The following is a 24517-nucleotide window of genomic DNA, read 5'->3' on the forward strand; positions in this document are numbered from 1 at the left end:
CAGTTGGCAAAGGAAATAGCGGTGCCTCGCACGTGGCGGCGGAAGCCAAGCCCGCGATACCAGGGTACATGCGATTTTTTATGGACCAAATAATGGCAAGAATGGATGCCCGAGAGAATAAAATGGAAGAATGGGTATGTGACATGAAAGAGATGGGGGAGGACATTAGGCGCGGGTCGAGCGGGATGGTCGCGGTGGCGCGCGACGAGGTGAAGCAGGGTGAGGAACGCGTGGGGAGCGAGCTTGAGCAAGGCACAGCCAAATTGACCGGGGCTATGAGGGTCGCGACGCGAGAGGAAATTGTAGAAGAGCCGACGGTCGCCGAATTGGACAAAGAAATTTTATGGGCGCCGGCGGTCGTCAAGGAAAAATAAATAATTGGGGCTGAAGAGACGGGAGAAATAGGAAATAAGTCGTGGGAGAAAGAAATTGAACCCGCACAAAGTTTGCATTTACACCGTGATGCCGTGCTTGCTAACCCCAATAAAGGTTTACAGGTGCTGGCGAAGAAGCCGGGGAAGGAGGACCCCAAGGTGAGTGAAAAAAATGGCGTGAATGTGTTTGGCGCAAACGGGTTTTTGGCGCGCTTGGGGTAGAGGCGAGACCCGGGCGTTCGCGGAAGGTCCATTGTGCGATATACGAGGGCGACTGGTACGCAGTACGAGAGAGTGTGTGCGCCGAAGCGTGAGCAAGAAAAGTGTGCGCCAGGGTGTGCGATGATTGGGTGTGTAACAGGAGAGTGCACACCCGAGGGTGTTATGGAGTGTGCAATGAGAGTGTGTGTGCCGAAGCGTGTGAGAGAAAAGTGTGCACCAGAGTGTGCCGGAGAAGAGTGTGTTACGGAGTGGGTAATGGGGGAGTGTGTTACAGAGTGTGTGCAGGAGTGCACACTGGAGTGTGTTGCAGAGTGTGTGCAGGAGAGCACACCGGAGCGTGTTGCAGAGTGTGTGCAGGGGTGTTACGGAGTGTGTAACAGGAAAGTGTGTGATGATGAAGTTTGTGAAAGGCGTGAGTGCGCCTCGGTGTGAGGGTACGAGTACAGAGTGTGAGGGAGAATGCACACCAGAGAATGTGGAAGGAGAGTGTGCAGTAACGGAGTGTATGAGAGGCACGGGGGCGCCTGGGTGTGCGAGTGCGGAGTGGGTCGCGAGGTGTGAGGACGCGGCTCAAGCATCGACACCGACCGGGGTAGCGTTTAGCGGGACGGATAGCAGACGCGGGCCCCCGGTGAGTTGTGTGCAGCAGGGACCGGCGGGGATCGGTGCCGCGGCGGTCTCACAAGGACCGGCGTGCACGATTCGTGCCGGCCCCCGCACTGTATGGTTGGTGCCGTACCGTGACAGGCAAAGGCAATCGGCGAGGTTCAGGGGGAGGTAGGAGATTTCGGAGCCGCGCACCCTCGCGGGTGCGGTGCTCCGGCCGAGGCGGTTGGGTCATCGTGCGTGAGACCGCAAGGCCCCGTGCAGGGATGGAGCCCTGCTTCTCGGCCCATCCATACCTCCTTCCGTGGATCGAAAATGCCGGACGGACCCAACATACAGGAGACCAACCACCCGCATGGATCGCTCGGCCCGTCGAGTCCAAGCCCGACAATGTACATCCACTTGGTTAGGCTCGAGTGTAGTGGACTGATGAGAGTAGTGTACCCTACGTGGAGGAATGGTGGTGTCACCATTCCTCACACGGCCAGGGCCCATGAGCATTAGTTTAGGGGGATGGCAGTGTTAGGCACATGGGGGTGCCAGCAATGGTTACCTCCATGGGGCACCGAAGCTAGCCGAGGGAGGGCTAGGATAATGTTAGGGAATTAGCAGACAGTAGAGAATGAGATTTAAGTAGTGACTCTTGAACTGTAGAGGGGACGTAGAGAGGTTAGATGGATGATATGACAAGGGAGTGCATAGTTTAAAGGGATGACAGGGAAGCACGAGTTTTAGAGGAAAACCAGTTAGCCAGATGATGCTGTGTGAATGAGAAATTGTGTGTTGAGACAAATGGAGTTGTGTTGAGGTGTATGGAAAGAGGTGTGTGAGCACAACAGGTGTGTGAGACAAAAACTCTGTGAGATAAATGGTGTGCGAATAAGTAGTGTGGAATGCTTGGTGTGGGAATAAAAGGTGTGGAATGCATGGTGCGAAGGATTGAATGGGGGAAGAGTGGAACCCATTCCCGAAAGCCTGGGGGGTAGTGTAAAGCCAGGTAGAGGGAATAGGCAAAATTTGTATGGATATTGACACCTGTGGTGCGAGTAGTGGAAAGTAGTGTTTTTGTTGGGTGCATGAGTATGTGGAATGGCTGGGCGTGTGGCTTAATTGGTGCGTATGGTTATTGGGGCACTCCGCCACTGGTAGTTTGTCGGCCAGGTGAGGCCGCAGGTAGGCTCTGGGAGCCGGTTAGTTGTAGTGTTGAGTGGGGCCCGAGGATCCAAGGGAAGGACCGGGTTGCCCAATGCCAAGGTGGGCACAGAGGGGGTAAGCGCCAGGAAGGGCCTTCCCCAGTTAGGGTAGTTGTGAGTTGTTGAGTGGGGCCCGAGGATCCCAGGAGAGGACCCGGGTTGCCCAATGCCAAGGTGGGCATCAGGGGTAAAGTGCCAGGAGGGGCCTTCCCGAGTTTAGGTAGTCGCAGGAGCAGGTAAGCTCAGGTGGCGACTTCAGTGGCGGAGGTGCGCAGGTAGGTAGACCTGCTGGTAGAGCCACACGACCCAGCCCCGAAATTGTGCAAGGGCACAGAGAGAAAATTTGTGGGAGTGAGACCCAAATTCGGAGGACACCACAGAGTGGGCAATGGGAATTCGGGTTCTTAGAACCACATAGTTTAAAGAGGCCGATTGACAGGGTACAACCCCGGGTAGTTTAAATGAGTAACGCATTAGAGTAGTTAGGAGATGAGAAATCCCTTCGCACCATCCACAGCCAATCACCAAGGAGGACGAAGCTCCACACCAAGGCACTTTGAAACTGTTTGAGTAGTGATACGCATCATGACGTAATGGGACATTGTGGTTGTTCCATCCTTCCTTCCTGGGAGGGATTGGGAGACGAATTTGAAATAGAGGGGGATATGGGAGACAAGACATAGAGACGGATTGTAAATACAAGGAGGGCTAGGGTAGTGTAAGCTGACGGTGGGGGGTACGAACGGTTAGGGACGAGCCTGCTCTGCTCGCTCTCCCGCGTCCCTCGCACCGCATTACCTTGTGTTTCTGTGTGCCATTTCGTCCTTTCCGCTTTGCTTGTTGTGTGTGTGTGTTTTTTTTTTTGTTTTTTTTTGTATACAAGATCGAGGCTCGTGAAAGAGCGAAAATTAATCACACAGAAAGACAAACAGACACATAAAACAAATAACATCGGGAGCGGTAGACAAGATGGGGAGAGAGGGGGAAGGACACAAACACAACATTTGAGAGCAGGGACCGAGAGACATGGAGACATCGAGAGATCTGTGGGAGGGAGAGGGCTTTGGGGGGGAGGCATGTGAAGGGGGGAGGCATGTGAAGGGGGGGAGGCATGTGAAGGGGGGGGGGGGTGGGAGAGGTATAAACATATGGACACTGCCAGGATTTCCAGGAAATAAGTTGGAATTTCAAACAAGGTGGATCTGGGGTGAATTAGTGGGGGTAGAAAAGATCAAGGTTATGGATGGGGGAAGATAAGAGATGGTGGTGAACAGCTGTTTTAAAGACCTGGAGGGAGGAGAGGGATTGAAGGGAGTGTGGGAGTTTGTTCCACAGGCGGGAGAAAAGAGGAATGAAAGAGTGAAGGTGAGCAGAGAGCCGAGATTTCGGCAGTTTAACCATCAGAGGGTTGCTGGCAGATCTTGTGCGACCTGTAGGAATATTTGGGGGACAGAGCACGGAGAGAGCTGGGGGAGCAAGGCCGGAGAGGAGTCGGTAGAAGACAGAAAGACCACCTACCTGCCTGCGGTGAGTGAGTGAAAGGCCCTCAGAGATAGCTTCAGCGCGGGAGATTCCAATGATTTTGAAAGCTTTGGATTCAACAGCGTGAAGCCGAGCCAGGTGTGAGGCAGGAGCACCAGCCCATAGGGGAGAACAGTATTCCATTGAGCTGCGGATGAAAGCCTTGTATGTGGTGAGGAGCTCAGGTGTGCCGAGGAAGGACTTCGCACGACGGAGGATGCCCAGTCGGCGACTGGCTTTGGAGGCCAGCTTGGAAATGTGGTTTTCCCAAGAAAGATCATGGCAGATAGTGAGACCCAAAAGCTTGAGTGACAGAACTTCTTGGAGAGGATTGTTGAGAAAGTAGATGGGAGGGTTGTCCAGTCGATCTTTTCGGAGAGACATAGTAAGAGAGTGAGATTTGGCAGGATTGAAAGACATGTTCCACTTGTTTGACCAGTCTGTGATTTTGTCCAGGTCTTCAGAGAGTGAGGAGGCTGCAGACTGCCTATCTGAGGGAAGAGGAATGGAGCGGCAGAGAGTGGAGTCATCAGCAAAGAGATAGAGAGGATTTTCCAGAGAGTCAGAGAGATCATTGATAAAGACCAGAAAAAGCACAGGGCCCAGCACACTTCCTTGGGGAACTCCAGCCTGAACAGGAAGGGGAGATGAGAGAAATCCATTCAGGGCCACACGTTGACTACGACCAGAGAGGAAGTCCGCAAGCCATGCATGGAGATTTCCATGGATACCATAGGAGGAGAGTTTGGTGAGCAGAGCTGGGTGCCAGACCGTATCAAAGGCCCTTGATATGTCAAGGGAGACAGCTCTGATTTCCTGTTTGGCATTCAGGACCTCCATCCATTGTTGAGACAGCAGAAGCAGCATGTCCAGAGTAGAGTGACCTGGTCTGAAACCAAATTGATGATCAGAGATCAAGCCATTGGAGAAGAGGAAAGATTTCATATCCGAAGCAATGATGGATTCCATGACTTTGCTGATAATTGGGAGCAGGCTGATTGGTCTGTAGTTGCAAGGATCTGTTTTTGCACCTTTTTTGTGTAAAGCGGTAATGTTAGCTGATTTCCAGGATGCTGGCAGATGACCTTGAGCAAAAGATAGGGTGAAAAGAACAGAGAGAGGGTGAGATAGAGCGGCAGAGCAGGATTTTAGGACCCGTGGGCTGATGCCGTCTGGTCCAGTTGCAGAATCAGAGTCGAGGTTTGACAAAAACTCCTCCACCTTGTCAGGAGAGAAGGACACAGAGTCCAGGAGCATTTGGGTTCGACTGGGAAAGGTGGGAACAGAGAGAGATGGGTTTGGGACTAAGGATTTCGAGGCGAACACAGAGTTGAGGCATTCGGCTTTGTCACGTGCGATGTCAACTGTGTGGCCATTTGAGGTAAGGGAGGGGATGGAGGGGGAACAAACACCAGAAACGGATTTGACCAGACGCCACCAGGATTTGGAGGAAGGAGACAGGTTTGAGAGTTCATTCTTGAGTGAGGAGAGATAGTGCTTCCTGGCACTCCTGAGGGTAGACACACACTTGTTCCGAGCTTGGTGGAAGGAACTTAGATTTCCTTCAGTTGGATTAGCCTTCCAAGAGGCAAAGGCAAGTTGTTTCAGGGCAACTGCCTCACCACAAGATTCAGTGTACCATGGACGGGAGGAAGGGTAAGACAATTGCAGGCGAGATGGGATAAATCTGTGCATGAGAGAGATCAGTTTGCTTTGGAAGAATTCCCAGGAAGAATTGATGTCAGAGGCAGTGGAGATGGGAGACCAATCCAGACGATTGATGGCTGCTTGAAGACCGTCCCAGTCAGCCTGAGTGAAATGCCAGACTCGTCGACGCTGAGGAGGCTCTCTGAGAATGGCCAGAGAGATGTCCACTTTGACAAGCACATGATCAGAAGAACCGATTGGAGCAGAAGAAGAGCAGCAGACATTAGCAGGGAAGTTTGTCATAACCAAGTCTAGAAGAGAAGATACTCCATTGGCTGAGATCCGGGTCGGGAAATTGACAGATTGTGTCAATCCCAGTGAGTCACAGAAGTCCTTTGCTGAGGTGCCATGACTAGTGAGAGAGGAACCCACACCCAACCAGGTGGCATGATGACAGTTGAAGTCACCACATATGAGGAAGAGAGAGTTGGGATGAGTGGATAGAAGTTGGTCCATGTTGTCAGACATTGAAATGTAGATGGAGTCATCACTGTTTGGGGGACGGTACAGAACACATATGAACAAAAGGTGGGAGCGGAGAGGAAGCCGTAACCAGAGGTACTCCTGCGGGTGAGGAGGAAAGAGAGCAGTGCAAGGAGAGTGAGGAAGAGAGTTTTTGACAAAGATAGCCACCCCACCACCAGGCCGAGGCTCAGGTCTATCATACCGGAGGAGGGAGTAACCAGGAAGAGATATTAAGGAATCAGAGACATCTTGAAGGAGGAAAGTCTCTGTTAAGCAGATCAAGTCTGGATTGTCAGAAGCAACCTGTATGGAGAGATCAGTCAGGTTTGAGCGAAGGCCCCGGATGTTTGAGGTCCATACCGTTAATGAAGAGAGAGGGGGAGCATCGGGTACAGGACAGGGGAGGGGAGGAGTAGGGTAAGATGAAGGATGAGAGGGGGAGGTAGGGAGAGCAGTTGATAGTGTTTCAGATGTTGCAGAAGAGTTCCAAGAAAGGGAAGGATGAGGAGGATGGAAGGTTTGCTGGTGAAGGGATGCGGCACGGTGAGGGGTTGTTTGAGGGGGGGCAGAGGAAAGTAGAAGGTTTGGGGGGGTGGAGGTATGAGATAGAAGGGAGACGAAGTGGGGAGGAGGCAGCTTGGAGGAGGAGGGTGGAGGAGAGAGAATTGGAGAGGAATGGTATGGGGGGAGAATTGAATGGGAGGGATTGGGGGGGAGTTTTGAAGGGGAGGAGTGAGGGGGGAGTTTAGGAGGGGAGGGGCAAGGGGGGAGTTTTGGAGGGAAGGGGAAAGGGGGGAGATCAGGAGTGGAGGGGCAAGGGGGGGGATTAGGAGGGGAGGGGCAAAGGGGAAGTTTAGGAGGGGAAGGGCAAGGGGGGAGTTCAGGAGTGGAGGGGCAAGGGGGGAGTTTAAGAGTGGAGGGGCAAGGGGGAAGTTTCGGAGTGTAGGTGCAAGGGGGGGGATTTGGATGGGAGGGGCAAGAGGGGAGTTTAGAAAGTGGATGATGCCTTGTCTCTTCCCCCACCCCAGGACCATTTTGGAGGTGGAACTGTGCAGCACCATCGACCTGTGCAGCATCCCTTCTGCACCTTGCTACATCTGTGCAGCACTTTGCTGCCATATCCTTTCGCTACAACTTTGCTACACCTGTGCAGCACTTTGCTGCCACAAACCCTTTGCTGCACCTTACACACTATGGACCACAAGCTTTGTGGCCTTGCACCTCTGCTGTGCAGCACTTTGCTGCAAAATCACCTTGCATCTTCAGGCCACTTGTTTTGAGTGGCGTTAATGCCACGCAGTTGGACCACAAGGGAGTGGCCCTGCTTGGCAAAGAAATAAAATAAAAGCATTTTTTTGTGCATTTTTATTATGGTGTGCTAGGGATGAGAAGATGTGTCAGTTTAGGTAGCCCTGAAGATTAAAAATGGCCTGTATGCCGGTCCGGGGGCTAGCCGGTTTGATATATGCACACAGAATAATAATAATAATAATAATACATTTATTTTATATAGCGCTTTTCAAGAAGCCCAAAGACGCTTTGACAGAGTACAAAAAAAAACAAGTGCAAAAAGACAAAAATCAACAGGTAAATAATCAAAGCAAAAGGAAGGAGAAGGAGAAGAGATAGTCAGGGGTTAAATGCTGTGGGTTAAATGTTGAATGCAGTGTTGAACAGGTCAGTCTTGAGTGATGTTTTGAATGTGGTGAGTGAGGAGGAGTCTCTGATGGTGTGAGGTCATGAGTTCCAGAGGGTGGGAGCAGCGATGGAGAAGGCTCTGTCCCCCCAGGATCTGAATTTGGTCCGGATGGGGGGGGGGGGGGTCAGGAGATTGGTACCAGCAGAGCGGAGGTTGTGGGTGGGAGTGTGTCTGGAGAGGAGGTCAGCCAGGTAGGATGGGGCCAGGTTATGGAGGGCTTTGTAGGTCAAGAGGAGGATTTTGTACTGGATTCTCTGGGGGATGGGAAGCCAGTGAAGCTTGTAAAGGACGGGGGTGATGTGGTCACGGGTCCGGAAATGGGTGAGTAGACGGGCAGCGGAGTTCTGAATGTATTGGAGTTTATTGGTGATTATTGAGGGTGAACCATAGAGAAGGCTGTTGCAGTAGTCCAGACGGGAGGTGATGAAGGCGTGGATGAGGGTTTCTGCAGCCATGGAGGAGAGGGATGGACGGAGACGAGCGATGTTTTTCAGGTGAAAGAAGGCTGTCTTTGTGATCTGTTTAATGTATTTGTCGAAGGAGAGGGTTTGGTGAAAGATGATGCCAAGATTCCGGATGTGTGGGGAGGTGGATACTGGGAAACCGTCGATGTTGAGGGCGAAGTTATGGGTGGATTTGGTGAGCGTTTTTGGGCCAATGATGATTATTTCAGATTTATCATAGATAAGTTTGAGGAAGTTGATTTGAAGCCAGGATTTTATTTCAGTGATGCAGTTTGTCAGGATAGAGTGAGTGGCGGTGGAGATGGACTTGGTGGAGATGAAAAGCTGGATGTCATCGGCGAAGCAGTAGAATTGGAGACCATGACGGAGGATTAAGTGACCAAGGGGGGGACAGGTACAGGATGAAGAGGAGGGGGCCAAGAACTGAACCTTGGGGGACACCTTGGGGGAGGGGAGCAGTGGGGGATTTGCAGTTATTGATGGAGATGAACTGGCGTCTGTCAGAGAGGTATGATTTGATCCAAGAGAGGGCAGTGCCGGTAATGTTAAAGGTGGTTTCAAGTCGGGTGAGGAGGATGGTGTGATTGATGGTGTCAAAGGCGGCGCTGAGGTCGAGGAGGATGAGAATGTTGAGGTTGCCAGCGTCAGAGGAGAGGAGAAGGTCGTTGGTGATTTTGAGGAGAGCAGTTTCAGTACTGTGGTTGGAGCGGAATCCGGATTGGAATGTTTCATACAGGTTATTGGCAGAGAGGTGATGTTTGAGTTGAGTGGCTACAGCGCGTTCCAAAACTTTTGACAGAAAGGGTCGGTTGGAGATGGGTCTGAAGTTATTTAGGGTGTCAGGGTTGAGTCCAGGTTTTTTCAGAATGGGGGTAACAGCAGCAATTTTGAGGGATGGTGGGACGATGCCTGTAGACAGGGAGGAGTTTATTGTTGCAGTGATAAGTGGAGAGAGAGCAGGAAGGGAGGCCTTGACAAAGCTGGAGGGGATGGGGTCAAGAGTGCAGGTGGCAGTTTTCATTCCTATGAGGAGTTCAGAGAGGTCAGTAGGGGAGACTGGGGAGAATTGAGACAGGGGTTGGCAGGATAAGGGGGGGGCAGGTGGTTTGAGGAGGAGCGGATGCGGTGGTGGTTAAGCTGTTTTAGATGTTGTCAATTTTGCATTGGAAGAATGAAAGGAAGGAGATGCAGTTGTCGATTGTGAATGACTGGGTGGTGGTGTTCAGGGGGCTGAGGAGTTTGTTTATTGTAGAGAAGAGTGCTTTTGGGTTTCCGGAGCCAGAGTGGATAATTTGAGAGTAGTAGGCGGAGCAGGCGCGGGAGAGGGCATCTTTGTAGTGTTGTAGGTGGTCCTTGTAGGCTTGGGAGTGAATTGTGAGACCTGTTTTATTGCGGAGTCTTTCATTTTGTTTGTCTGGTTGATTTGTTTGTGAAATAAATGTTAGCTCTTTCACGAGCCTCGATTCAGTATACAAAAAAAAAGTTGGCGAGCACGAGTTTTCATCAGGCGGAGTTCAGGGGTAAACCAGGGAGCAGAATGGGTGAAAGAAACTGTTTTGGTTTTCACGGGCGCAAGCTGGTCAAGGCAGGAGGAGAGAGTGTGGTTGTAGTAGTCAGTGAGGTCAGAAGGGGTGTGGAGGTCAACGAAGGGAGAAGTGGACATTTTTTCAGAGAGGGTGGATGAGAATGAGGTAGGTGAAAGAGCGTTTAGCTTACGGAAGTTGATAGTGCGATAATGCCTTGGTGCTGGGGTGGGGATGTTGATGGTCATAGTGATGGCTAAGTGGTCAGAGAGGGTGAGGTCGGAGCCAGAGAGATGGTGCAAAATTAAAATCCAGTAGAGCAGACAAGGTCCAGAATGTGACCACGGTTATGGGTAGGAAAGTTGACATGTTGAATGAGGTTAAAGCAGGTGAGTAAATCAGTGAAGTCAGTGGTTATTGTGGAGTCAGTGGAGTCCATGTGGATATTGAAATCGCCGAGGAGGAGGATTGAGAGGGAGAGGGAACAGAGCTGGGTCAGAAAGTAGGAGAAGTCAGACAGGAATGATGGGTGTGGTTTGGGAGGGCGGTAGACGACAGCCATGACTGACTGTGTGTGACCAGAGAGTTTAAAAGCCAGGTGTTCAAATGATGGAGCAGATGCGATGGAGATGAGGCTGGTCTTGATGTCTTGTCGGTGAATTACAGCAATTCCACCACCTCGGCCCTCCGAGCGTGGTTTATTGATGTAAGAATATCCATTGGGTGGGGTGAGGTTGAGTGCGAAGTAGTCCAGAGGTTGTTGCCAGGTTTCAGTGACAGAGAAAGTCCAGTTTATTATCCAGAATGTAGTCGTTCAGGATGAGGCTTTTGTTGTTGAGGGACCGGGTATTGAACAGGGTGAGCTTGATGTTGTTTTGTACGGTGGGGATGAACTCAGGTGATTTAGCCAGGGTTTGCAGACAGGAGGTGCGATCGTGTGCGTTGCTGTGACCAGGTGCGCTGGGACGATGAGTGGGAGTGCGCTGAGCCGACCAGAGTACGGGAATGGAGTGACCCGTTTGTAAGTAAACAAACTTTCGACCGGAGCCTCTATGAATGTATCTGGGTCGTCACAGGAGTCCGTGGTACTTGATTGCAGAGATGCATGATGGGGTGGAGTAAGTATTGAGCAGAAGAAGCCTTGCGGCGGAGTACCTCAGAGCCATGCCAGGCAGGAGCGAAGGGACGAGTACGAGGCTAAGGTCGAGGAGGCAAAGCGGCAAACGCAGCGGCAAACGACCGCAGCCGCTAATCAAGACCACAGCGGCAAACAGCCACCGCCACAAACAGCCACCGCCGCAAACAACGGGCGCGGGCCTGAGGAAACAGTGGAGGAGCCGGGCAGGCGAAGCCAGGAGCAGAGCCGGGACCGAGCAGAGGCCAGACCCAACGGTCAAAAATCCGCCACGACCACCAGAAAAGCAAACTATGTACAATGGCCCAGTCGGAGAAGTGGCGAACAAGTAACGCCAGCGTCCTCTCCAGACCGGACCGGAAGCGGAGGATTAAAAATGGCCTGTATGCCGGTCCGGGGGCTAGCCGGTTTGATTTATGCACACAGAAGATGCAAGAAGCAAGATGCAAGAAGCAAGCAGCAAATGTGATGATGATGTGTGTTTTTGTGCTTTGCTGTGCTTTCTCTTCCCTCCAATCTTCTTTCCAAAAAGGACAGGTCCTGGGTCATAGAATTGTAAATAAATTAAGTTTTTTGTTCTTGTAAATATAAAAATGCTGCCCTATGTGTTCTATGTCCGGCATTCGGTTAGTTGTCGGCGTGAATCTGATATGTAGCTACTCAACGCAATAGGAGGTTGCCTGCCTGTCTTCACCGGGGAACGTGCGGCAACCGCCAGAGGGCCACGCCGAGTGAGCTGTTCCTGGACGACCAAGGCCGACACGTTCAGCGCATGAACAATTCTTCCTTCATCCCCCTGTGAGTGTGAATGGGCCCATTGTCTGGATGAGATAAGTTAAGACTGTAAAAGACTGCCCTGTCTCTCTGCTTCTTCTACCAATCATTGTAAATAATAATTAAACCTGTTATTTCTTTGATTCGATCGCTTTTGTCTCTCCATCATTGACTAAGCATGGTACGAATTATATCGCTCTGATCGGGTTCCAATACCAAGGTAATAGCACGGACCACGTGGTACGCCATCCGCTCGGGTGTACTCAAATTACGCGTGGTTCGTGCGAGACTTGATCCCCGCTTCCGCGGCGGCGTGGGTACTTAGGTACGTGCGAAACCTGTCCCGAACCCTGTCCCGCGTCTGACCGGAAGTGACGACTCAGTCTCGCGGTTGCAAAGACCCAAGGAGAACAAGGGGCTTAATCTCCCCTTGGTAAGTGAACGGGGGTCGCGCAAAACCGTAACAATATATATATACCCATACCCTTGGACCCTGCTATTCGCGGGGGATACGTTCCTGGAAAATCTGCGAATAGCAAAATCTGCGAATAGCTAAACCCACGAATAGCGGAACATTGTTTCAATGAAAAAAGGGGGATAGGTTCCAGTCATGAAAATCCGCGAATAGAGAAGACCAAATCGTGAATAAATAGGCAAAATCCACGAATAGAGAGGCAAAATCCGCAAAGGTTTTATAAATACTGTATGTGAAGCTAACAGGTCGTGAAAAAATGTTTTTTACACCCCTGAAAAATCGGGAATTCATGGAAGACGTCCACAAATAGAAAAAAAAAAACCGCGAACTTGTGGAACACGGCCGCAAATAGGAAAAAAACCCCCCAGGATTTCGTGGAACATGGCCGCGAATAGGAAAAAAAATAATAAGCGTTACGCCTAGGTCCCCCGTCGGTGAAGTGATGCGAGTTGACAAAGTGGAAGATGCAAGGCGGCCATCTTGGATTTTGACGTGGCGACCCAATTTTCAATAGCGGTCTCCCTTATGCGTAGATACATCCACACACCAGATTAGAATTTAGTAGTTCGTTTATTTTTCAAGATATTTCACTCACAAGGTTCAGACATATATACGGTGGCGGCCATCTTGGATTTTTACGTGGCGACCCAATTTTCAATAGGGTTCTTCCTTATGCCTAGATACACCCACACACCAGATTAGAAGTTGGTACTTCGCTTATTTTTCAAGATATTCCGTTCACAAGGTTCAGACATACATGGCATCAGACATACATGGCGGCGGCCATCTTGGATTTTGACGTGGGTTGCACCCACACACCAAATTCGAATGCGGTCCTTCGCTTAAGCACGCACACACGGTCGGACGGACGGACACACGGACGGAGGGGAAAAACCATAGTCCCCCTTTCGCTCCGCGGTGCGACGGAGGACAATAAAACGCGATTTCGTGGAACACGGCCGCGAAAAGAAAAAAATTATTTTTTTAATTCACAGGACACTTTTCCGCAAATAGAGAAACAGGTTGCACTTTATCACCCGCGAATACGCAGAACCCGTAAATAGCGGGGTCGGACAGTATAATATATATATATATATATATTTATTTTTGGGGGGGGGGGTGGAGTTAGGCGGGGTTGAAAAGCGGGCAAGTCTACTAAGCCAGCAGAACTACCTTACCTCTGTGAAATGGGTTGTGGGTAAAATGTGTGCGAATTTCATATATGTATAGTGAGCGTAAGGACAGATGGCTTTTGGGAAATCGATGGTGATTGTATTGAGAAGTGGAATAACATGCTACTCAGCACCAATTACAAAAGCAATGTTCAGGCAAAATACGTTATTTCATTTGCAAATCCAAAGTGGCACACTATACGAGATAAAGCTGGAAAAACAAGAAAAAAGGTCAGAGCTATAATGAGGAGAATCACTTGATATTCGCATTGATGAACCGCCTCAATGTTTAGCTGGGTCAGCTCCAACTGCTCTATTACCTCATCCATTTCCGCATACATGTAGTTCCATCCGTGCACCTGTTTTTTCGCTCCAAACATATCCATGGACATCAAGCAGATGTTGATGGTAATGGTACCGACAATCACCTCCCAAGGATGAGATGCCATAAAACGACCATGGGCTAAGAACAACGGCGACAGCATGATGTCTGCACACAAAAGTGGCAATTAATAGACAAGCTTGGTGATATTAATGGACTACAATCCAAACATTTTGTATTCACAAAATTTAACATGACAGAAGATCTCGTAAAAATAAAAATAAAAACACGTGACCTGAAAACAGTCAAAACCATTTGTGCCACCTTAGTTATTGGTGTGGCTAGCAGATTAGCCACAACTTATATGCATTCACCTTTCTGCCCGCTTTGGGAGCCAACAGCCATCTGGTAAGGAGATGGTGTCTCCTAAAAAACACCCAATGGTTGTAGCAAAATGTATTTTTCCGCCTGGCCTAATTACCCCCCTCTTGCACAGTGGTCCTATGAAGAGGTTTCCTTGTTTCAGGACTCGGAAAAAGTTTTGCCAGTTTTTCCTCTTCCTAGCCCTTTAAATATAGTGCCTTTCAAACTTGTTTAGGGCAAATTTCAATAAAACGGAATTTAAAAAACTAAAAAGCTGTCGACACGAGTCTCGACCCAGCTACAGTGCATTCAGAAAGTATTCAGACCCCTTCACTTTTTTCACATTTTGTTATGTTGCAGCCTTATGCTGAAATCGTTTAAATTCATTTTTTCCCTCATCAATCTACACTCAATACCCCATAATGATAAGGAAAAAACAGGATTTAGAAAGTTTTGCAAATTTATTAAAAATAAAAAAATGAAATATCACATTTACATAAGTATTCATACCCTTTGCTATGACACTTGAAATTTAGCTCAGGTGCCTCCCATTTCTCTTGATCATCTTTGAGATGTTTCTACACCGAGATTGGAGTCCACCTGTGGTAAATTCAAGTCCGTCTGGCCACTCTGCCATGAAGCCCAGATCGGTGGGGTGTTGCAGTGATGGTTGTCCTTCTGGAAGTTTCTCCCATCTCCACACAGGATTTCTGGAGCTCAGCCAGAGTGACCATCGGGTTCTTGGTCACCTCTATTACCAAGGTTTTTGCTCTGATATGCATTGTCATCTGTGAGACCTTATATAGACAGGTGTGTGCCTTTCCAAATCATGTCCAATCAATTGAATTTACCACAGGTGGACTCCAATCAAGGTGCAGAAACATCTCAAAGATGATCAAGAGACATGGGAGGCACCTGGGCTAAATTTCAAGTGTCATAGCAAAGGGTCTGAATATCTATGTCAATGTGATATTTCAGTTTTTTCTTTTTAATAAATTTGGAAAACTTTCTAAAATCTTGTTTTCTCTTTGTCATTATGGGGTATTGAGTGGAGATTGACGAGGGAAAAAATGAATTTAAACGATTTCAGCATAAGGCTGCAACATAACAAAATGTGAAAAAGTGAAGGGGTCTGAATACTTTCTGAATGCACTGTGTAAAAAAACTGTCTTCCTGGTGTTTAGCAGGCAGGGCAAAGCATCAATGTCAGCTGGCATTATTCCCTTGGAGGGACGTTAAACTGAGAAGCCCACCTACTGGCATTATTCAGTGGACCTTAAAGATCCCATGGTATATTTTGCAAAGAGGAGGCGAGCTATTACCAGCACCCTGAGCAAATTACAAATTCCTACTCTGATTGAATGCAGGGATGGCAACGGCAAACCATCCAGCATGACCCTTACCAAGAGACCACTTTGACAGCCACGACACTCTGTCAAGGGTGTGGTACATTGATAATGATGGAAATATTGGTACAAGTAATAAGAAGTATTAATGCTGCCTATACATTTGTTTCTTCTCCAATCACCTGTCGGCATTCTGGTCAACCCTCAGTTACCCACCATCCAACCCATTGTCAGTGCAATAAGAAAGCTCAAACTTTCAATCCTGTCTTTCATGGAACATGGCTTTCAATTCTGACAAATCACACACTCTCACTTTGTCTCTCTGAAAAGACCGTCTGGACAACCCTCCCATCTACTTTCTCAACAATCCTCTCCAAGAAGTTTTATCACTCAAGCTTTTGGGTCTCACTATCTGCCATGATCTTTCCTGGGAAAACCACATTTCAAATCTGGCCTCCAAAGCCAGTCGCCGACTGGGCATCCTCCGTCGTGCGAAGTCCTTCCTTGGCACACCTGAGCTCCTCACCACATACAAGGCTTTCATCCGCAGCTCAATGGAATACTGTTCCCCCCTCTGGGTCGGTGCTCCTGCCTCACACCTAACTCGGCTTCACGCGGTTGAAACCAAACTGTTAAGATCATTAGTATCTCCCGTGATGAAACTGATTCTGAGGGTCTTTCACTCTCTCACAACAGGCAGGTTGGCGGTCTTACTGTGTTCTACCAGTACCAGCACCCTGAGCTTTAAAGAAAAGCGATTAAGAACACAAAAGAGTGCTTCAAATATGTTTTTGGCCACAATTATAGTAAAACAATATATTTCTCAAGATGACAATTCATGTCACGATATTCTCCAAGGAACCATATTATTATTAGTCGATTTTAACCATTAACAGAAGGAAGATTAACCACAAAATATCTCTGTTTATACACAACCCAAACATACATTACAAAGCAAGAATATTGTTGCACTTTTCATTTCTATAACTCTGAACATTATTAATCATTGTGGGCATCTACAACTTCTACAAGTTACAAGTGCAGAAACCTCAATAGCAAGACGAGACCATTTCACTCATCACGTCTGCGTCATTTTCACACCTGCACTCCCACCTAGTGCAAGTACTGGCACTTAACCAGAACCGCAGTTTTTGAATTGTATGACCCCGTTAGCGACAAAACACACACCAGATAGCTCAATGGTCCACGCTTAATCAAATGATCTACCCTTAACCAAATTGTCAGTGCTTAACCAAATGGTCCATGCTTAACCAAATGGTCCACGCTTAACCAAATTGTCGGTGCTTAACTAAATTGTCGGTGCTTAACCAAATGGTCCACGCTTAACCAAATTGTCGGTGCTTTTTTTTTTTGTTTGTACGCTGAATAGAGGGCTCGTGAAAGAGCTGACATTTACTTCACAAACAAATCAACCAGACAAACAAAATATATAAAAATAGGGAGCGGAAGACAAGATGGGGAGAGAAGGGGAAGCACACAAACACAACATTCGAGAGCAGGGAGATGTGTGGAAGGGAGAGGGCTTGGGGGGAAGAGGCATGGGAAGGGGGGGGGGGAGTGGACCAAATGGTCCACGCTTAACCAAACTGTCGGTGCTTGACCAAATGGTCCACGCTTAACCAAATGGTCCACGCTTAACCAAATGGTCCACGCTTAACCAAATGGTCCACGCTTAACCGAATGGTCCACGCTTAACCGAATGGTCCACGCTTAACCGAATGGTCCACGCTTAACCGAATGGTCCACGCTTAACCGAATGGTCCACGCTTAACCGAATGGTCCACGCTTAACCGAATGGTCCACACTTAACCAAATTGTCGGTGCTTAACCAAATGGTCCACGCTTAACCAAATTGTTGGTGCTTGACCGAATGATCCACACTTCACCAAATTGTCGATGCTTGACCAAATGGTCCACGCTTAATCAAATGATCTACCCTTAACCAAATTGTCAGTGCTTAACCAAATGGTCCATGCTTAACCAAATGGTCCACGCTTAACCAAATTGTCGGTGCTTAACTAAATTGTCCACGCTTAACCAAATGGTCCACGCTTAACCAAATTGTCGGTGCTTTTTTTTTTTGTTTGTACGCTGAATAGAGGGCTCGTGAAAGAGCTGACATTTACTTCACAAACAAATCAACCAGACAAACAAAATATATAAAAATAGGGAGCGGAAGACAAGATGGGGAGAGAAGGGGAAGCACACAAACACAACATTCGAGAGCAGGGAGATGTGTGGAAGGGAGAGGGCTTGGGGGGAGGAGGCATGGGAAGGGGGGGGGGGGGTGGGGAGTGGACCAAATGGTCCATGCTTAACCAAATTGTCGGTGCTTGACCAAATGGTCCACGCTTAACCAAATGGTCCACGCTTAACCAAATGGTCCACGCTTAACCAAATGGTCCACGCTTAACCAAATGGTCCACGCTTAACCAAATGGTCCACGCTTAACCGAATGGTCCACGCTTAACCGAATGGTCCACGCTTAACCGAATGGTCCACGCTTAACCGAATGGTCCACGCTTAACCGAATGGTCCACGCTTAACCGAATGGTCCACGCTTAACCGAATGGTCCACACTTAACCAAATTGTTGGTGCTTGACCGAATGATCCACACTTCACCAAATTGTCGATGCTTGACCAAATGATCCACGCTTAACCAAATTGTCGATGCTTGACCAAATGATCCACGCTTAACCAAATTGTCGGTGCTTAACCAAATGGTCCACGCTTAACCAAATTGTCGGTGCTTAACCAAATGATCCACGCTTAACCAAATGCTCCAATCTTAACCAAATAGTCCACGCTTAACCAAATGTTTCACGCTGAACCAAATTGTCCACGCTTAACCAAATTGTCGGTGCTTAACCAAATGATCCACGCTTAACCAAATGCTCCAATCTTAACCAAATGCTCCAATCTTAACCAAATGCTCCAATCTTAACCAAATAGTCCACGCTTAACCAAATGTTTCACGCTGAACCAAATGGTCCACGCTTAACCAAATGATCCACGCTTAACCAAATGATCCACTCTTAATCAAATGGTCTACGCTTAACCAAATGGTCCACGCTTAACCAAATAGTCTACGCTTAACCAAATGTTTCACGCTGAACCGAATGATCCACGCTTAACCAAATGGTCCACGCTTAACCAAATGATCCACGCTTAACCAAATGATCCACTCTTAATCAAATGGTCTACGCTTAACCAAATGTTTCACACTGAACCAAATGATCCACGCTTAACCAAATGATCCACGCTTAACCAAATGATCCACGCTTAACCAAATGATCCACGCTTAACCAAATGATCCACGCTTAACCAAATGGTCCACGCTTAATCAAATGGTCCACGCTTAACCAAAGGATCCACGCTTAACCAAAGAATCCACGCTTAACCAAAGAATCCACGCTTAACCAAACGGTCCACTCTTAACCAAATGATCCACGCTTAACTAAACAGTAAATGATCCACTCTTAACCAAATGGTTAGACCCTTAACCAAATTCCTGCTGCTAAATATTAATATGGTTACTGTACATCTCGCATTCCCATTAACTATGGGTAAAGAATACACACGGGCTTCACAAAGGCAAAAAACGGGACAAGCGTCATGTTATTCATAAACTAGAAATATCCATTACAAATATAAATATCACTCGTAAACGAAAACTGTGACAGTGAAGATGACACATACAGGCCGCACTGTAGGCGTTCAAAAACTTGAGAAAAAAACCCCGAGAAGGTCTATCAAAACTAAAGGCAGTACGAACCTTTATGGGATCGTGATGAGTCAGAGTGACACCAAAAACCCCATTGAAGTAGAAAAAAAGGGAAAGCGGCGCACTCACTGGACCAGGCCTGCTTCAAGAAAATCCTTAAATTCACGTGCGCTACGTCACATGAGCCGTTCTGCGCAGCGCACGCCCATTGGTCGAACTCGCCAGCCTCATGCGACGTCACAACATGCCACGCTGTGTATTTCGCTCGGTTGGTCCATCCATCGTCCATCCCTCTCCTGATGTTTCTTTCCGTATTCCGATCCACGAGCTGTGTATACAAAATCCAGTTAAATTGGAGATATACGACAGAACGTCGCATACATTTGAGCAGCACGAGTACCGTATTAAAGTACAGTACGAATATGTATTGTTAAAGGAGCACGGGACGCACATGGGTTGTGAAGCATTGATCTCCCCCTGGCAAAGTTGGTTCTTTTCGGAAATCCGTTTTTGACGGAAAAAAGCTCAATATGATCCGTGTACCTCCTCAGACCCCTGGTACATCACGGGTGATGACCCCAATTTTTATAATGCCTTGAACAAACTGGTACATCACGGGTGATGAAGGTTGTGGTGAAGTTTCATATAGAAAAGAGCAAATGAAAGAATCGGTTTTTATTTAAAGGTGAAGCGCAAAAAGTGTGGAAAATGTTGGTGCAAAAGGTGATTGTGGGTTCACGCGCGGATCCACACGCAGCATCAATCGAGCATCGGTTCGCCAAATTCGCGCGTTTTCTCCTCAAAGTTAATTTCTCTTCAGAATGATGGCGGCGAGTCTCACAGTCAACGATGTGGTCGAGTCGTCGTTAGAAGCAGAAAGGCAGGAGACACGATGAGTTTGGGGATTTATTGACTTTGATATTGAACGATTAACTTGTTCATGAGATCGTTACCGTATTTAAAGTTATTATTTATGTTTAATATGTGATACTCTAGAGTACGTCAGTTACCAGTTCTAAGACGAGATAGATTTCCGTATCGACGGTATCTTTTATTACCAATTATTAGCTACGGTAACATTGTCATTGACTTCCACACTATTTAGTTTATTTATTATGTACGCAAATAATGTTTTGTTTTTGTTTTGTGCGGAATTGATTTATTATGTATGCAAATATATATATATATATATATACAGTATACTGTATATACATAATATATACATAATATATATATATATATATATATATATATATATATATTTATATATATATTATGTATGCAAAATCCAGAAACCTCAGAGTATATTTTGAATATAGTATAGTTTCAGATTATTGTTCGAGCCAAAGATATTCCGCAAAAAGGTGAAGATTTTTTCCCAAACTCATCTTCATAGTAAGGGTATTACCTTCGCCACCAAAGGTGGATGGAGGTTATGTTTTCACCCCTGTCTGTCTGTTTGTCCGTGAACAAGATATCTCAAAAAGTTGTGGACTGATTCGGACGAAATTTGGCAGAGATGTAGCGTGTGTGACACGGCCAAAATTATTAGAGTTTGGTGAAGATACGGATTCGGATCTGGCTACGAGAATTTTTTAAGTGATTCTTCATCATTGGGAGATAGGGCCAAAAACGATACAAAGCAGGATATCTCAAAAGGTTGTGGATGGATTTGGACGAAACTTGGTGAACCGGTTGGGTGTCCGACAAGGACAAATAGATTCGATTTTGGTGAAGATCTGAATATGGATTCGGATATGAGAATTATTTAATTTTTTAATGATTCTTCACCATTGGGAGATCAGATAGGGCCAAAAATGATAAATAGCAGGGTATCTCAAAACGTTACGGATGGATTTGGAGGAAACTTGGTGGACTGGTTGGGTATCTGACAAGAATCGATTTGGTTTTGGTGAAGATCCAGATCCGCCTAGCATAAAAATTTAAGTGATTCTTCACCATTGAGTGATATGGCCAACCAGGTGGAGGTATGCTCTCTACTGAGTGCCGTTCTCGTTTCAGGAGTGCTCATCCTAAGAGGGGTGATTGGAGGGCTCCAAAGATGACTGAGCTGGAATTCCACCAATGAATTACCCCTCGTGTTCAAAACGTCCCAAAACCACCACCGGGAAAACTTGACCCAATGGAGCAGCACCGGGTATCCCCCCTCAAACATCCCAGGCAGTGCCGGGTAGCCCCTGCTAGTTATTCATAATCTACATCAATGATTTGGACTGTGGGGTTAAGAGTATGCTTTCCAAATTTGCAGATGGCACATAGTTTTGAGGTAAGTTAGACAGGAGAGAGAGGAGGTGGGTCATATTCAGCGTAAATAGGGGGGGATATAAAATTCAGAAAAGTCTGGACATTCTCGTTGATTGGACAAAATTATTGGCAGATGCATTTCTTAAAAGAAGGAAATTTAAGATGCTGGGGAAGGGTAAAAATACTGTAATGAAAAGTTTAAAAAAATACTGTAAATCACACATTGCAATGTGTAAGACAGAAGAAGGATCTTCGCATTGGGATTACTAGGGCATTGCCCGTACGTGGGTGCCCGTTCCGTGGCCAAAAAAAAAAAAAAACGCTACCCGTACGCTCTACCCCGCCCGTACGCCCGTAAACAAAAAAAGCAACGCTCTTCGCTTCCGCCCTTCGCTCTGACTGAATTGGGAGAAATAATGCGCATAAGAAATCGAATTACGTACCGTAATGGCGGTCAGCTCGTAACGCGCTCAGCTCCGCTCGTCTCACATCGGCCACGCCTACGCAACAGAGCGTTCTGTGATTGGCTGCCGGAAGATAAGTCGTCACTGTCCGGAAGTTCGCAAATCGCAGTTAGGATGAATCGTTTTAATTTAATCGCAGTTTGAATTCGTTTTAAAACATAGTTTAACGGCAACATAGTTTTCCAACGTGAAATAAATGAATACGCTGTCAAATGTGCCGTCCGAGGCAGAGTCTGATCGCCACGTTCGGCACACGTGATAGCTCGCTGCTCTCTGATTGGTTGAAGCGTTTTTTGGACATATCTCGGTAAGTAATTGTCCGATTAATATGAAACCTTGAAAAGGCACATCCTCGGGTCCCCAGCAATATACCTGGCAAGTTTCAAGTATATCGGACCCGTGGTTGTCGAGAAACAGCGGTCACAGACAAACACACAGACACACAGACACACAGACAGACACACAGAGATTGCTGGAATTATAGATAGATTATAGACGTGGCGTCCAAGCAGACAGCACAGTGCAGCCAGACTGCCATAGGTAAAGGTAACAGGGTTTCAGGTTATATTCATATGGGGATAAATTGTAAATCAAAATAGGTCGTGTTAGGTGTACAGCAACTTGGTTAGCCTCATCTGGAATATTCTGTTCAGTTTGTGGAATATTCTGTTCAGTTTGTGGAATATTCTGTTCAGTTTGTGGAATATTCTGTTCAGTTTGTGGAATATTCTGTTCAGTTTGTGGAATATTCTGTTCAGTTTGTGGAATATTCTGTTCAGTTTGTGGAATATTCTGTTCAGTTTGTGGAATATTCTGTTCAGTTTGTGGAATATTCTGTTCAGTTTGTGGAATATTTCCCTTCCCCTTCCCCCTCCACCCCTCACCCCACTCTCATCACTATGCTTATGATCCCAGGCCTAGCTAGATTCAGCTAAGAAGAGCAGGTAAAGGAAGAAAGACTTTTACATTATAAAGGAGGCAATTGCGAGGAGACCTGATGGAGATGTTTATGATAATGAAGGGAATAGACAAAATAAGACTAGAAGGGGTTTTCAGCAGAATGGACAATGATAGGACCAGGGTCCACAGTTTCTAAGTGAAGAAGAGGAGAGCATCGGAAGAGGGGTATTTTACTCGGAGTAGTAAATGCAATGGCATGGTCTCCCTGACAGCACAGTGGCAGCATAAACAGTAGGTAGATTTACATTTGTGTTTGATAGGTATCTTGATGCAGTGGAGCTAATAGTACTTGGATATTGGCAGGTTCCACATGCTTGATGGGCTTGATGGGCATGTAAAATAAATAACTAAAAATAAATAAAAATATAAATATTTTTGCATGTAAAATAAATAAATAAAGAAACAAAAATATATTTTTGCATGTAAAAAAATAATAATAATAATAAATAAAAAAAATTTTGCATGTAAAATAAATAAATAAAAATAAATAAAAACAAAAATCTTTTTGCATGTAAAATAAATAAATAAAAATAAATAAAAATATAAATATTTTTGCATGTAAAATAAATAAATAAAAAAATAAATAAAAATTTTGCATGTAAAATAAATAAATAAATAATATTAAAAAATATTTTTGCATGTAAAATAAATAAATAAAAATAAATAAAAACAAAAAAATTTTTGCATGTAAAATAAATAAATAAAAATAAATAAAAACAAAAATATTTTTGCATGTAAAATAAATGAATCTTAAATTCATTTTATTTTTATGCTTTTTATTTATTTATTTTACATGCAAATTTTTTATTTATTTTTTTACATGCAAACTTTTTTTTTTTTTTTTTACATGCAAAAATTGCGATCTCATTCTGCTTATTATTACTTCCTTCATTTTCTCATCCTTCTTGCGAGGAGTTACAAGGAACTTCAATTCTGGAGTAGGCCTGCATTATGATTATGCCCATCAAGCATGTGGAACCTGCCAATATCCAAGTACTATTAGCTCCATGCATCAAGCTACCTATCAAACACAAATGTAAATCTACCTAAAAAAAGAAGAAGCTTTTTGAGAAGATTTGCACAGAAGAAGTGATAGAGAAGTGTAATAGAAGGAAAGTGTGAGATGTGGACACCCATGATAAAAGAGAGATTGTAGTAATAGACCCGAGGCCTGAGGCCGAGGCCAACACAATCTTAGATTCTACACCAGTCAAGTAGACAGGGATAAAACATGGGATCGGATACAAAACACAGATGAAGCAACAAGGAAAGACAGGACAGATCTGATGCAGAATCTTCGCTGTTGGCGAAGTTTTGAAGGAACAGGAAAACCACGTCCATATCAAAATGGCATGCCGGAAATGATTTGAAACAACATTACTCCGCATAGTGGTACAAAGGCCTTGCTTTTGTTTGCATGTTATTACTCTGGATGTCCCAAGAGAGGATGCGGCAGAGGTAGCACACCTACCTTCAGGCTGTCTAGTTCCGGGGTCAATTACAGACATAACTATAAATTGTCGAACTGGTGCTTCGCAGGCAGGGTGTTGCATCAGAGTGCAGTTCCTTGGATGTAGGTTAAGTTGGATGTCCTGTCTGCTAACATTAATCGGCGGAAGTTAAAGATCCCACAGTGTTTTCCGATAAAGGGTAAGCAAGTTATCGCCAACACCCTGTACAAATTGCAAATTCCTGCTCTGGCTACTGCTCAAAAGCAAATT

At 46.3% G+C, this 24517-nt stretch overlaps 1 protein-coding gene across 2 annotated transcripts in view; it reads right to left on the reverse strand.

The window, feature by feature from the left end:
- Nucleotides 1–19328, reverse strand: part of HMGCR (3-hydroxy-3-methylglutaryl-CoA reductase) — a 77911-nt gene extending 58583 nt beyond the window's left edge. The window contains exons 1-2 of one of the 2 annotated variants that reach the window (XR_013624098.1): nt 19159–19308; nt 13651–13820 (exon numbers count right to left, since the gene is read on the reverse strand). Coding sequence is in view for 1 of the 2 variants with exons in the window: in XM_068122537.2 (XP_067978638.2) it covers nt 13651–13815 (165 nt within the window). In the remaining variant the exon portion in view is untranslated. Of the gene's footprint in view, nt 1–13650; nt 13821–19158 lie in introns of both variants that reach the window. The other variant, XM_068122537.2, reaches the window with a different exon arrangement.
- Nucleotides 19329–24517: the final 5189 nt, after the last annotated feature.

This window comes from Myxine glutinosa, chromosome 7, assembly GCF_964187855.1.
Source record: "Myxine glutinosa chromosome 7, kmMyxGlut1.1, whole genome shotgun sequence".
NCBI classification, from domain to species: Eukaryota; Metazoa; Chordata; class Myxini; order Myxiniformes; family Myxinidae; genus Myxine; species Myxine glutinosa.